The following is a 13,649-nucleotide window of genomic DNA, read 5'->3' as shown; positions in this document are numbered from 1 at the left end:
GGCCGGTCCATGCCGTGGCCTGGCTGGGTGTGGAAGCAGAAGCTCCCTCAGCTAAGTGACAAGGCTGGGGTAGGAGGAGAGGGCTGGGGACGCTGTATAGGAATCGGTGTAGGCCCTGCTAATTCTTCTCCCTCTGGAGGCAGGGTGTCTAGGGGAGCCGATCAGATGGCCAGTGCTGCCCTGCCCCGATCGTGACTGGGAATGGCTATTGTTTCTGAGCCCCAGGAAAAAGGGGGATCCGATTACTGATCCTGGGTGAGAAACAAGGGGCCTGATTCTGGGGTTTCCCAGGCTCTCACCAGGCACAGGCAGGCTGGGACCTGCAGGGTACTGGCCCCCATGGTCCCCGAGTGGGTCAGGGAGACAGAGGCTGTGCAAGGGATGCATATCCTCCCGCTTCCCCCCCGCCAGCCCCAGCAGCTCCTACAAGGGGGAGACCCTCGCTGTAGATGCTGGGTGGAAAAGGAATCCCATGAAACTTGTATGGCTTGTGTTGGTAAATGCCACATGGATGTGCGGCAGGATGGGAAAGCAGCTCACGTGGGTTCCCATACGTCATGGCACTTTTTGGTTGCCTCGTCCGTAAGGGATGGGATCCCCTCTAGTCCGCCTGTCCCATAGCCAGACAAGGTGATGCCCTGCAGCCTAATCTCCCAAAAAGTCACAAGCAATGGAGCTTCTGCCCTTTCCCTAGGAAGCAGCACAGCCGCTCTCCCAGCTAGGAGCCCAGACACTCCCGCGGTGGGGGAACTAGGGAGGGCTGAGGGTTGGGCTTGCAGGAGAGAGAGCGTACAGGGAAAACCTGACATTATGTTGGCTGTCCCTGGGTCTGTCCCACGTGGCATTAGGCAGCAGCTCGGGAAAGCCCAACACCCCCTCCTCCCCCCATCCCACAGGCGTGAGAGGGAGCTGGAGCAACTTCCAGGGTGTGTGAGGTGTGGCCGCACCAGGCTATCCATCCCCTGGCACCCCGGCTCACTGTCACCTGCCCCGGTGCTTCCCCACAGGCTGTCATCAACACCATGTGTGGCCAGGGGATGCAGGCCATGAACTACCTGGAGGCCAGCGAGTTCATCTACACCAATGGCTGCATTGACAAGCTGGTGAACTGGATCCACAGCAACCTCTTCCTGCTGGGGGGCATCGCGCTCGGCTTGGCCATTCCCCAGGTAGCCCCCACCTCCCCCAGCTGCTCTCTGCTGGGGCCAGAGGGTCTGATGTTTGACTCAAACTTGGGGGGGGGGAGTTTCTGCCCCCCTTTAGCTTTGGCAGAGGGGAGCAAGGTTTGTTATAGAAGTGGATGGGTAGGGTTCTGTGGCCTGCTTTTTGCAGGGGGTCGGACTAGATGATCACATTGGTCCCTTCTGACCCTGGAGTCTGAGTCTGAGCAAGGGAGAGGCCCAGCCTGCTCAGCATAGCCTCCATGCCCCTGCAGGATAATGAGAGCCATCTTATATGGAGCAGAGGTCGTCATCTGGATGAAAAGGGAATGGCCCCTTATCTGAAGCCAGGGGATTGGGCACTCCTAGATCTGAGGGGTGTAGCCTGTAATTTGTGCGTACGCGTGAATTCACACCCCCTGGCATTCAGACTGGGAAGGACTGGTTCCCCCGCCCCCCAGGTCACGTTTTGACTTTGTGATGTAACGGGGGGGGGAATCCTAAGGAAGCCTCAAATCGCACTGGTGCCCTGGGCTGAGGAGCGTGGCAGAGCCCTGTGGGGGAGCCCGGGGCTGGAACAGGCTGTGGTTCGGGATCGACAGAGTTACTGGGGGTGGGGGGCCCTCGCCTGGCCTGCTCACCCCTTTACCGGCTCCAGCCAGAGCACCAAACGTAAACGACGGATATTCTCGTCAGTAGCCATGCGTTTGTCCCTTGGCGAGAGCTTTCTGGCGGGCTTAGCCTCGGGAGGGGAGTGCACCAATTGGCCAGCGAGGATGCCGGCCATCCCTGGTTGGAGCAGCAACCTCATCTGTGCCTGAGCCCTCCCAGGTGCCTTCAGCCTGTGGTGCTCTCCTCTCCTTGCAGCTGGTGGGAATCCTGCTCTCCCAGATCCTCATCAGCCAGATCAAAGACCAGATCAAGCTGCAGTTCTACAACCAGCAGCACCGAGCAGATCCTTGGTACTGAAACCCCACCCAGAAGAGCGAATGCCTCTCGTCCCGTGTGGGGAGGGACACGCCCCCCAGGAGGAAGAAGAGACCTGCGTTTTTCCATGCTATTGCTCACCCTGCCCTGCAGGGGACTGGACAAGGGAATAGCCCCCAGGAGAGACCCCCAGGCAGCCAGCGAGAGGCTGCTACGTCTCCAGCATCATCTGTAGCATCCCCGCCCAAGGAACTGACATCTTGGTCCCTTATTTTGGCAGCTTTTTTTTTTTTATTTAAAGAGGGAAAAGAGCAAAATATTTCCCAGCTGCCCCGGCCCTCTCTGGGAATTGCCTTGAAAGCTGCCTTGGCTGCATCTTCCCCAGAAGGCTGACGCTCTGGACCCGGGCTCGCTGGCTGGTATGGAAGGGAGGTAAGAGGGGGGTTGGCGGTATAATGCAGGTACAAGCGTCTTTCCTCCTGTGTGGTCTTGGAGTATGGGGAGGGGGGCCTAGCCAGCTTCCTCCCCCCAGGCCTGGACCAGCTGGCTGTATCCAGATGGGAGTGACACCAGACAGGAGAGTGATCAGCCCCTGACCCTGCACTGATCCTTACTGATACACTGAAGCCAGAGGAGCATCAGGAGGGGGCTGCTAAGGGGGGAGGGCTAGTGGCCAAAAACCAGATTGGGGGGGGTGGGGCTGGGAATGGGATCTGGAGCCCAGCCCTCCAGGGTGCTGACTCCACTCTGGGGGCTTCATCTGACTCTGAAGTGAGTCTTGGGCATGGGATATGAAGCCTTTCACTGCTAGGGCCTCCAGGCCATGCCCACGCTGACGCGACAGCCACGCCGGGACTGGTATCCCCACAGCACACAGCTGGGTCACCTCAGGTCTGGCCAATGTGCCTGCAGCCCCAGGTGCTTGGCTGTGGGAAGGGGCCGAAGCGGCAGATCCTCCAGCATAGAGCAGAGACAGCAGTGGAGTAGAGTGTCCCGTTCTGGGCATGGAAGAGTCAGGGCCATTAGTGTAACAGCTTCTGCCAGTCTGACTATACTGAATTCAATTCCCCCAAGCCTCGAATTTAGGGATGTTTAAAACCCTCAGAGCAGCTGCTCTCTTGCTGAGCTCTCGCTAAGCCGTGTCTATAACAGTGCTCCTGAATGGATCCATCTGCAGGGATTGAACCTGCGATCTCTGGCTCTAGAAACGTGGCTGTGGCTGTTTGAGCTGACGGACCAAGTCTGTTCGCTTACCCAGTAACACTCGTAAACCTGTGTACGCGGTGTCACCCCAAAGGGGACGAAGTCGCACCGTTAGCACAGGTTACACGTGGCGGGAGGAGGTAAGCAGTTTTGTATTCTAATGCTGTATGCCTATCCAACATTGTTTGCGAGAGAGGCTCGCCCCATTGTGTAAGGCAGCGATGAGGGACCATGTGGCAGGAAGCGATCGGGGTAACAGGCGTTTGCAGTCACCAGCCTGGCGTGGGTGAACCAGGCAGGGTATGACTGAGAGAACATGAATGAAAAGCAGCACAGCGTCTCTCCCCAGAGGGTTTGCTGCATCCGAACCAGTGGCTGATCCATCTAATTAGTTACCTGCATGGGCAGAAGATACTTGATACTGGAGGGCTCCTGAGCCAGCAGGCAAAGGTGGAACACAATCCAAGGGCTGGGAGTTGGCAAAGTTAAAACTGGAAATATGGTGCAAATTGTTACCAGTGCTGGTAATGGACCATGGGAACAGCTTCCCCAGGGATGGGGTGGCTTCTCCATGCGGTGGGTGCTTTGCATCGAGGCAGAGTGGCTTTCTAGAAGATGCCCCAATTCAACCACACGTTATGGGCCTGATGCAGGCATCACTTGGTGGAATTCTCCGGCCCGTGCTCTGCAGGAAGTCAGACGAGATGTCCGTAACAGTCCCTTGCAACTCTAATGCCTGTGGGTAGCTTATCTTGGCCAGAGGCTGGTGCCAGGTGGGTCAGAGGAAGATATAACCATCCTTCCCCTCCGCCAGTAACGCTCAGTCAGCGCGTGCCCTGCAACCACCACCAGCTGCACCAAGGTGGAAGGTGAGACCACATGATCTGTGTGTTACCTCTGTGGATGGACATCTGCCCATGTGCTCCTCTGCCCCATGGAGAGGCAGCATCTCGTCCTAGCGTGGAGAGGCTGTAACAGTCTTCTTGGAACATGCACAGATATATTGAACACTGTACAAAGGGAGGGATCAGCAGAGACTTCTCTCTTTTGGGATGTTTGAAAGTAGCACCTGGGTTCTATATTATCTGTGAAATTAACTCCTCTGTGATGTGTTCCCTTTGCTTCTGTGGAGAATAAAATCAAATTGGGTTCTGGCTGAAGTTATTTGGTTTTCTCTGTATTGCACCTGCCCTGAAATAAAATGTGTGCCTGTGTTTGCACTGCCCTCTGCTGGGTGGAATCCTAACAGCTCAGCTGGGTCATATGCACTATATTGCTCATGCAGATTCTCCTTCAGTTCAAGGAGTAGAGTGCTCTGCTTTTTGGAGCAGGAGCATCCGAGGTCTTCATAGTGGACATGAGCCTGCTCCGTTACTTGGGTCAGGGCATATAACAGAACCGCTGTGTCTCAAGCTGGTGGGGTGGCGCTTGTCCCAAGTGTGTGTGGCCCCTTTGGGTAGGGGCATGGTGTAGAAGCTGCTCAGCCCCCACCCCCACCCCCGGCCTGACTGAATAGTACTCTGGGAAGGGGAATTGGTTGCTAGCCCGGAGCTGTGCATGTTGGGGAATCTCTCCTTTCCTAACGCATCTGTCTGTTCTGTTTGTACAGCCCCGAATACAGCAGGGGCCTGGTTGGTGACTGAGGCTCCTTGGTGCTATGGGAATGCAACTTGGTAACAGTTCTGGGGACATGACAGCAGCTCTGGCCCTGCTTTGATGCCGAGCTGCTGGTCTCAGTGCAGGAATGGCTGGGTGAAATTCGAGGCCAGCATAATGCACGTGACGCTAAATCTGCGTGATGGTCCCTTTCCACGCTACGAATCCATCCTGCTGCGCTCCTTGACCTGTGCCCCTACGTGCTGGAACCAAGGGTGCTACCCGCTCCTCACCCCTCGGCCCCTCGGCTTGAAGTGGTTTCCATTATATTATATGCAGGGTTTACAGTTTGGTTCAGTGGTGCTCAGCACAGATTGTTCCAGCATGCCTGCCAGGGCAGGATTGTGCCATTTACGAGGCTGGCCTGTCTACTCATAAGTGCCCCCAGCCCAGCAGACCCCTCGCTATCAGGAAACTCTTCCTTCTGGTCAGCCAAGCTCTTCCTTCTAATTGTGGCCCATTGCTGCCCTGCCCTGCTGGGCCGCAGGGGGTCCTTGTCATGGAGTGTGGGGGATTCAGGGCCCTGCACCCTCCACTTCCTGCAATTCACCGTGATTCTCAGCCAGCCAGTAAAACAGAAGGTTTATTAGACAACAGGAACACAGTCAAAACAGAGCTTGTAGGTACAGAAAACAGGACCCCTCGGTCAGCTCCATCTTTGGGGGTAGGGAGCCCAGACCCTGGTGCAGGGCCTCTGCCGTTTCCCCAGCCAGCTCCAAACTGAAACCCCTTCCAGCCGTCTCCCCCCAGCCACACACCCCGGCTCCTCCTCCAGCCTCTGTCCAGATTCCTGGGCTCAGGGTGCGTGTGCAATTATCATCCTTCAAGTGGTCACACCCTGATATCCCACCACCATCAGTATTGATGCAGACAGTAAACTAGTAAAACTCCCACGCAACATTACCAGTTAAATACTCCCTACTCCGTCACATCTTTCCCCCCTTCGAGACTGATCTGAGCAGGGTCACTCTAACCAGTGAGCTGGGGGAGTTCAGGTCCCCCTCTCTGGGGCAACGCATCAGTTATCACATTGGCACTCCTCTTCACATGGACCACATCCATGTCATAGTCCTGCAGGAGCAGGCTCCACCTTAGGAGCTTGGCATTGGCTCCTGTCATCTGGTGCAGCCAGGTCAGGGGAGAGTGGTCGGTGTACACAGTGAAGTGTCGCCCAGAGAGATATGGCTCTAGTTTCTTAAGGGCCCACACTATGGCCAGGCATTCCTTCTCGATGGCCGCGTAGTTTCGTTCCCGAGGTAACTTCTTGCTCAAGTACACGATGAGATGTGTCTCCTCCTTTTCATCAGCCTCTATTAACACCGCACCCGACCTCATGTCTGAGGCGTCAGTGAACAGGGCTTGTCAAAGTCTGGGTTTGTCGTAACTAGGCCACTGACCAGAGCCTCTTTCAGCACACAGAGAGCCCCCTGGCACTGCTCAGTCTAGACCACCTTGTCTGGCTTCTCATTCTTGCACAGCTCAGAGATGTGGGGGGCTATGGAGCTAAAGTGTGGCAGGCATAAATCTTTGATAATATCCTGCCATCCCAATAAAGTCTTGGACCTGCCTTTTGGTTTGGGGAGCGGGCCAGTCTCTGATCGCCTCCACCTTGGCTAATTCTGGCTTTAGGCAGCCGCTTCCCACCCGGTGGCCCAGGTAGGATACTTCAGCCATCCCCACCTTGCATTTCTCAGCCTTTACGGTCAGCTCAGTCTTCTGGAGTCGGTCCAGCACTTCTTTAACCTGGGAAACGGTCCTCCCAGGTCTGGCCAAAGACACAGATGTCGTCAATATACGCCACACCAAAACTCTCCATCCCCCTCAGTAGCTGATCCATCGGGCGCTGGAAGGTAGCAGGTGCCTCCTTGAGGCCGAAAGGCAGGGCCAGGAACTCAGAGCCCCAGAGGGGTGATAAAGGCCGATTTCAGCCTGGCATCTGCATCCAGTGGCACTTGCCAGTGGCCCTTTGTAAGATCCATGGTGGTGAGGTACCAAGCGCCTCCCAGCTTGTCTAGGAGCTCGTCAGGCCTGGGCCTGGGGGAGGCATCAGACACAGTGATGGCATTAAACTTCCGATAGTCCACACAGAACTGGATCGACCCGTCCTTTTTGGGGACCAGCACCACAGGTGAGGCCCAAGGGCTGGAAGACGGCTGGATCACCCCCAGAGCCAGCATGTCCCTGACCTCTCTTTCCAGGTTCTGAGCCGTTTTCCCAGTGACTCGGAATGGGGAGCATCTTGTAGGTGAGTGCGATCCTGTCTCCACCTGGTGGACAGTCAGATTCATGAGTGGAAAACAGCTGTGGGTACAGATGCAGCACCCCTCTGATCTCAGCTTGCTGGGCCGGGGTTAGCCGATCAGAGAGAGGGATTGCTTCCAGGGAGGAGCCAGCTCCAGTCTCAGGAAATAGATCTACTAAAGGGTCATCTCCCTGCTTCTCCCAATGCCCACACGGCCAACACCACATTCCCCCTGTCATAATATGGCTTCATCCTATTTACATGGTACACCCAGTGGTGGTGCGCCCGGTTCGACAACTCCACCACATTGTTTACCTCATTTAGTTGCTTGACAGCCTTGAAAGGGCCTTCCCAGGTGGCTTGTAGTTTTTCTTACGGGGATGAGAACCATCACCCAGTGGTGTATGCGCAGGCCCGCGCCATGCGGTGATACCAGACCTGCTGTTTCCTCTGAGCTCTGGCCAGATTCTGCTTGGCCAGGCCCATGAGCTCAGCCAGTCTTTCTCAGAAGGTCAAGACATACCCCACCACTGAGTCTCCATCGGGAGCGGCCTCCCCCTCCCATGCGTCTCTCATCAGGTCCAGGGGCCCCCTTGTCCTTCCATATAACAGTTCAAAAGGCGAAAACCCGGCAGACTCCTGGGGCACTTCCCTGTAAGCGAACAGCAGGTGAGGTAAGTACCAGGTTAATACTCTGTACTCCGTCACAGCCCTCTCCTCCCTTACTGGTTACATGACGGCAAAGTGAGCTCACAGAAGTATGATTCTCTCTTCCCACATGCCCCTTCTCCCGCCCCATCCTCTGTGAAATGGGGATAAAAGGGGGCTCAGGGTCTTGAGCTGAGATTGCTCCTTGGCATCCCGACAAACTGGGCCCTGGGCTGTTTGGAAGCTGGCCAGCAGCTGCACAGGCTCCATCTCAGCTGCTTCCGACTTCCCCCACCACCACCACCACCAGCACCCTTTGCAAGTCCAGCAGCTGGAGCTGGCCCTAGGCCCCCTCCCTGGAAACAGGCCCCTTGGTGCCTTCCCTGGCTCTGATGGCTCCAGCCCTGCTGCAGCTTTTCAGCAGGCCCCGCTCACTGTGAATGTGGGTGGGTTTTTCTTCAGCTGGCTCCATTCAGCTTGCTGGGAAAGGCAGGGAGGGCTCAGCCCTGGCTGGAGCTGCCAGCATTGGGCTCGGTGTGTGGTCCCCCTGCGTGTCTCCTCTTCCCCCTCCCCCCACCCCAGCTCCTTGGCGAGGTTTCAGCTCCACAAGCTGGGAGAGACTGAGTCAGGGAATCTGTGCTGGTGTCTCCAGGGGGCAAAGGAGACTTAAATGAGTGTAAAAGAGCAGCGTCCGGTCCGGCCCTACTGTGAGCAGATTTTCTTGCTGGAGAAAGCTAGATCATCTCTGTGCAAATGACTGTGGGGGTGGCCTGGGGAGCGCAGCCCAAACGCACTGTGTGTGAGTAAGGCAAGGAATGGCCGAGTCGCACTGCACACACCTATCCTGGTGTGCTAATGCAGGGGCCTCTGTTCAGGGCTAGGAGGAAGGCTGGAGTGAAGAAACAGCCATGCTTCTCAAGGCCCTTTGGAGCCAACAAATTGTCCTGTGAGCCTCCATAGTCCCACAATCCTTTGCAGCAGGGATTTGCATCCTGGCTGTTTCTTTTCTGCCACTTTGGGGTGTGGGCATTGTGCCCGATGATTATCCCCCCTGCGTCACAGCTGGGTCCTGTCCCAGCAGATGAGCGGCCCACGGGTAGAGAATACGGCAGCCTGCATTTCAGCGTTCTGCTGGGGTGAGACCTGGCTCAGAAGCCAGGACAGTAGAACGGGGCTGGTTAAAGGACTGTCCACAATCAGGGCTGAGCCCTAGGGGAGCAGCTCTGGCCGATAACAATGGACAATCTCCTGTAAGGAGGAAAACTTCCTTCGATGGATTTTCTTGTGTTCTCTCAGGGGAGCAGCTGTGTGCCTGTCTCCCCACATCATAGCCCTTGTCACTCCAACCTAGCCGGACAGGTGTGGAACTTCAGGCGCAGCCTCCGAAGGAACAGCTGGAGCCAGGGCTGTCAAATGAGATGAGGGAGGCCTAGTTCAGTGTTACAAGGGGGATAGCTCCTGACCAGACATGGGAGGCAGCAGTACCCGCCCCTGAGGCCTGCACATCTCTCTTGTTAGTTTCTCTGTAACTCACTCACGGGACAGGCAGGAGATGAGGTCTCTGCTGAAACTGTTCCACTGCTGTCCTGTCAATTAAAGGCAGAGAAAGACCCTGCTCCGCTTATCTGGTTTTCCAAAGAGACCTCCAGAAAAACTGGGCAAAGCCAGACTGGAGGTTCCTAAGGCAAGCACCAAGCAGGGAGGAAAAAAATAATCTTCCACACGCTCCTTAGACATCACAAAAGCCACAACCCAGCACTTGCTCTTTACTAATCACCTATAAGGAGCAGCTCGATCTGCTGTTTGTATGAATAGTGCCTGGAGAGGCCAACTGCCCTCAGAGCCTCATTGTGCTAGGAGCTGTATAAACACACACTAAGACCCCCTTCCACTCCCAAAGAGTTTGTCAAGCTGCTTGGAGTGACTCGGGGTGGGGGAGAGGGGGTACCAACCTCAGGGCAGCCTGTTAAGTAGTTAGTTTCACCCCCCAAATTGGCTGTGAGTTCTATACATAGATTTCACCCTGTATTTGGTGTGAACTCTGGCACTACACCAGCCTTAGGACGGTGTCACAGTCCCCATGGAGGCTCGCTGCCTGGCACTGTAGATTAGCAGGTTGTTGGAGCACCAGCATGTATATCCCACACACCTCCTGGGTGTGGTGTTCTGTCCTGTTTAGTGGCACCGAGATCACTTAGAGATTAACAAGTCTACTCTACAGCCTGAGCTCATGTGGTAGAGGCTCATACACTAAGTTCCTGAGGTCCCAGGTTTGATCCTGCCTGCCGACATCTGTGTTGTCAGCATGACAAATGCAGCTTGTTTCAGGGGTGGTATGTTTGGGTCTGTCCTCCCTCCCACCACCACTTTTAGGTTTTGTGGGTTGCTGAAGGCCCCCATGCCCTGGCATTTGTCTACCTTGTCCATGAATAGTGCTCCATGGGTAACACCCAGGGGAACTAGTGGGGACCGGACCCTGCCAGTTTTTATCCTCACGTTGTCCACAGTTGCTCTGAATTGGAGGCAGTGGTAAAAACATCCATGCCACCGTCAGCATGAGAGCACCACAGACAGGGCGCTGGTGGGCATGTTGAACAAAAACTGGGGCAATGGCAGCCTGGAACCAGAGGGGAAATTCTAGTGCGAAGGGACTGTTGGTTTTTTATGTCTAATCTGTCTAGCATCTAGCACGGGGTAGGCAACCTATGGCATGTGTGCCAAAGGAGGCACGCTAGCTGATTTTCAGTGGCACTCATGCTGCCTGGGTCCTGGCCACTGGTCTGGGGGGCTCTGCATTTTAATTTAATTTTAAATGAAGCTTCTTAAACATTTTAAAAAACGTATTTACTTTATATAAACAATAGTTTAGTTCTATATTATAGACTTATAGACAGAGACCTTCTAAAAACATTAAAATGTATTACTGGCACACGAAACCTTAAATTAGAGTGAATAAATGAAGACTCGGCACAGCACTTCTGAAAGGTTGCCGACCCCTGGCCTAGCACAAGGGGGCTTAAAAGTGACTTGGACAACGTACAGGAGTATGAATGAGCTAATACATCGCTCTTCTATAGGTGAGTAATAGATAGTTAAATAATAATCTATCGCATTAATGTGTAATATATATTTAAATACATTCTGGAGTGATACAAAATCCACTTAAAGGATTTACTGGACATGAACAATCACAGATCTGGGCTGGAGACAGGGAACTTCCAAAAACCTTAGGTTGATGGGGGAGGGGCATTAGCAGCCCCAAACTACTGCCCTAGATCAGTAGTTCTCAGCCAGGGGTATATGTATCCTTGGGGGTACACAGGGGTCTTCCAGGGAGTACTCAACTCATCTAGATTTTTTCCCAGTTTTACATCAGGCTACGAGGAAAGCATTAGCAAAGTTAGTACAAACTACAATTTCATACAATGACTTGTTTATACTGTTCTACCTACAATAGACTGAAATGTAAGTACAATATTTATATTCCAATTGATTTATTTTATAATTATATGGTAAAAATGAGAAACTCAGCACTTTTTTCAGTCCTAGTGTGCTGGGACGCTTGTATTCTTATGTCTGATTTTGAAAGCAAGTAGTGTTTGAGTGAGGGGATATGCAAGACAAATCAGACTCCTGAAAGAGGTACAGGAGTCTGGAAAGGTTGAGAACCGCTGCCCTAGATCAGGGGGAGTTCAACCTTTTTTCATGTGTGGACCCCTAAAAATTTTCAAATGGAGGAGTGGCCCCCCCCCTTGGAAATCTTAGACTGTCTGGGGACCCCCAGGCACTCACAGCCTGCCACTTGAAAACCATGGCCTGGAAGGGTCTGAACTCTGTGATCCAAAAAGGGTCTGCAGACAAAGGCTTTGAATGGAGTACAGATTTGGTGCAAGGATTCAGCTGGAGGTTGTGGCTCTTTACATCATAGACTACCAGGGTTGGAAGGGCTGGCTTTCAGGAGGTATCTAGTCTAACCCCCTGCACAAAGCAGGACCAATCCCCAGATAGATTTTTGCCTCAGATCCCTAAATGACCCCCTCAAGGATTGGAACTCACAACCCTGGAGTTAGCAGGCCAATGCTCAAACCACCAAGCTATTCCTCCCCCTTTATGAACTCATGGGTGCCAGCTGTTTTCCAAAGCAGGGCACTTCCAGAACTGGCCTAGATGACCTCAGGAGGTCTCCTGCAGCCCTAACAGTCTCTGGGTATGTCTACATCTAAAATTTTGCAGCGCTGGTTGTTACAGCTGTATTAGTACAGCTGTATAGGGCCAGCGCTGCAGAGTGGCCACACTTACAGCAACCAGCGCTGCAAGTGGTGTTAGATGTGGCCACACTGCAGCGCTGTTGGGCGGCTTCAAGGGGGGTTCGGGGAACGCGAGAGCAAACCGGGGAAGGAGACCAGCTTCGCTGCAGTTTGCTCTCGCGTTCCCCGAACCCCCCTGCAAACCGCAGGGAAGGAGACCTGCTTGCACGGAGGTTCGGGGAACGCGAGAGCAAACCGGGGAAGGAGACCAGCTTCGCCGCGGTTTGCTCTCGCGTTCCCCGAACCCCCCTGCAAACCGCAGGGAAGGAGACCTGCTTGCACGGAGGTTCGGGGAACGCGAGAGCAAACCGGGGAAGGAGACCAGCTTGATTACCAGAGGCTTCCTCAGGTATGCTGGGATACCTGCTTATTCCACGGAGGTCAAGAAAAGCGCTGGTAAGTGTCTACACTTGATCACCAGCGCTGGATCCTCTACACCCGAGACAAAACGGGAGTACGGCCAGCGCTGCAAACAGGGAGTTGCAGCGCTGGTGATGCCCTGCAGATGTGTACACCTCCTAAGTTGCAGCGCTGTAACCCCCTCACCAGCGCTGCAACTTTGTGATGTAGACAAGCCCTCTGATTGTATGAACGTGGCTCCCCTGGCACAGGGTAGGGAGCAGATTCCGGCTCGGATTCCGAAGGCCAGTGGAACAAACTGGAGTTGGAATAACACACACACACACACCCGCTCTGGGGCACGGTGCAGTCCCTTTGTCCTGCCCCACATGTGCCAGAAGAGCTCAAGCCACAGGGGTTCCCTCAGCCTGGGGGGAGCTCCGGCTTGCTTCTCCCTGCCTGCTGACCGCTCCCCGATTGGGGGGAGGGGGCTCCCCGTTACTTGCAGCCAGATCCCGCGGCTAGGAAGCCAGGCGAGGGGCTCCCCTTCTGCTGCCCGCGGCCGTGCGGAGCAGGGGGAGGGCCCCTCTCGCTCGCTCTTTTGGGCTCCCTCCAGCCTGCGCATTCCTGAGACAGGACCCAGGACAACAAAGGAGGCAGGAAAGGAGAAGCGCAAGACAAGTTTCTAGCGGGAGGAGGTGGCGGCGCATTGGGGGCGGGGCTGTTTCCCAACTTTCCTCCTTTCCCTGGCAAACTTTTTTTTGCAAACTTTTCGGGTTGTTGCGCGCAAGAGAGGGATCGGGGGCGGGGCGCGTTTCAAGGCCCGTCCCGCCCTCGCGCGGGCCGTTTTGGGGGGCTGGGGAGCCGGCCCCGGGGCTAGGGGAGCGAAGGGGGCAGGCGGAGGGGTGGGGGGTCGCTAGGATGAGCCTGGTGGCGGGGGGGCCGCGGGCCGAGGCTGCCCAAGATGGCTGGGAGTTTGCAGAGTGGCCCGCGGCGCCGGGGCCCGGCTCGCCCTAGGGGAGGCGCGGGGGGGCTGGGGATGGCCCCGGAGGGCTGGGCGCGGGGCCCCCTGCTCTGGGGGCTGCTGCTGCTGCTGCTGCTGCTGAGCCCGGGCCCGGGGCCGCCCGCCTGCCGCGGGGCGCAGCCCAACGCCTCGGCCGCCTGGGA

General features: G+C 55.4%; 1 protein-coding gene across 3 annotated transcripts in view; it reads left to right on the top strand.

Annotated features, from left to right (window-relative positions):
* Window positions 1-2,751, top strand: part of TSPAN33 (tetraspanin 33) — a 40,133-nt gene extending 37,382 nt beyond the window's left edge. For all 3 annotated transcript variants that reach the window (XM_030582045.1, XM_030581970.1, XM_030582128.1), the window contains exons 7-8: window positions 1,008-1,169; window positions 2,028-2,751. In XM_030582045.1, coding sequence (XP_030437905.1) covers window positions 1,008-1,169; window positions 2,028-2,129 — 264 coding nt within the window. In that variant the 3' untranslated portion in view covers window positions 2,130-2,751. The remainder of the gene's footprint in view (window positions 1-1,007; window positions 1,170-2,027) is intronic.
* The last annotated feature ends 10,898 nt before the right edge of the window (window positions 2,752-13,649 follow it).

This window comes from Gopherus evgoodei, chromosome 1 (genome assembly GCF_007399415.2).
Source record: "Gopherus evgoodei ecotype Sinaloan lineage chromosome 1, rGopEvg1_v1.p, whole genome shotgun sequence".
Taxonomy (NCBI): domain Eukaryota; kingdom Metazoa; phylum Chordata; order Testudines; family Testudinidae; genus Gopherus; species Gopherus evgoodei.
Note: the sequence above shows the minus strand (reverse complement) of the source record. Positions and strands in the feature narration are given on the sequence as shown.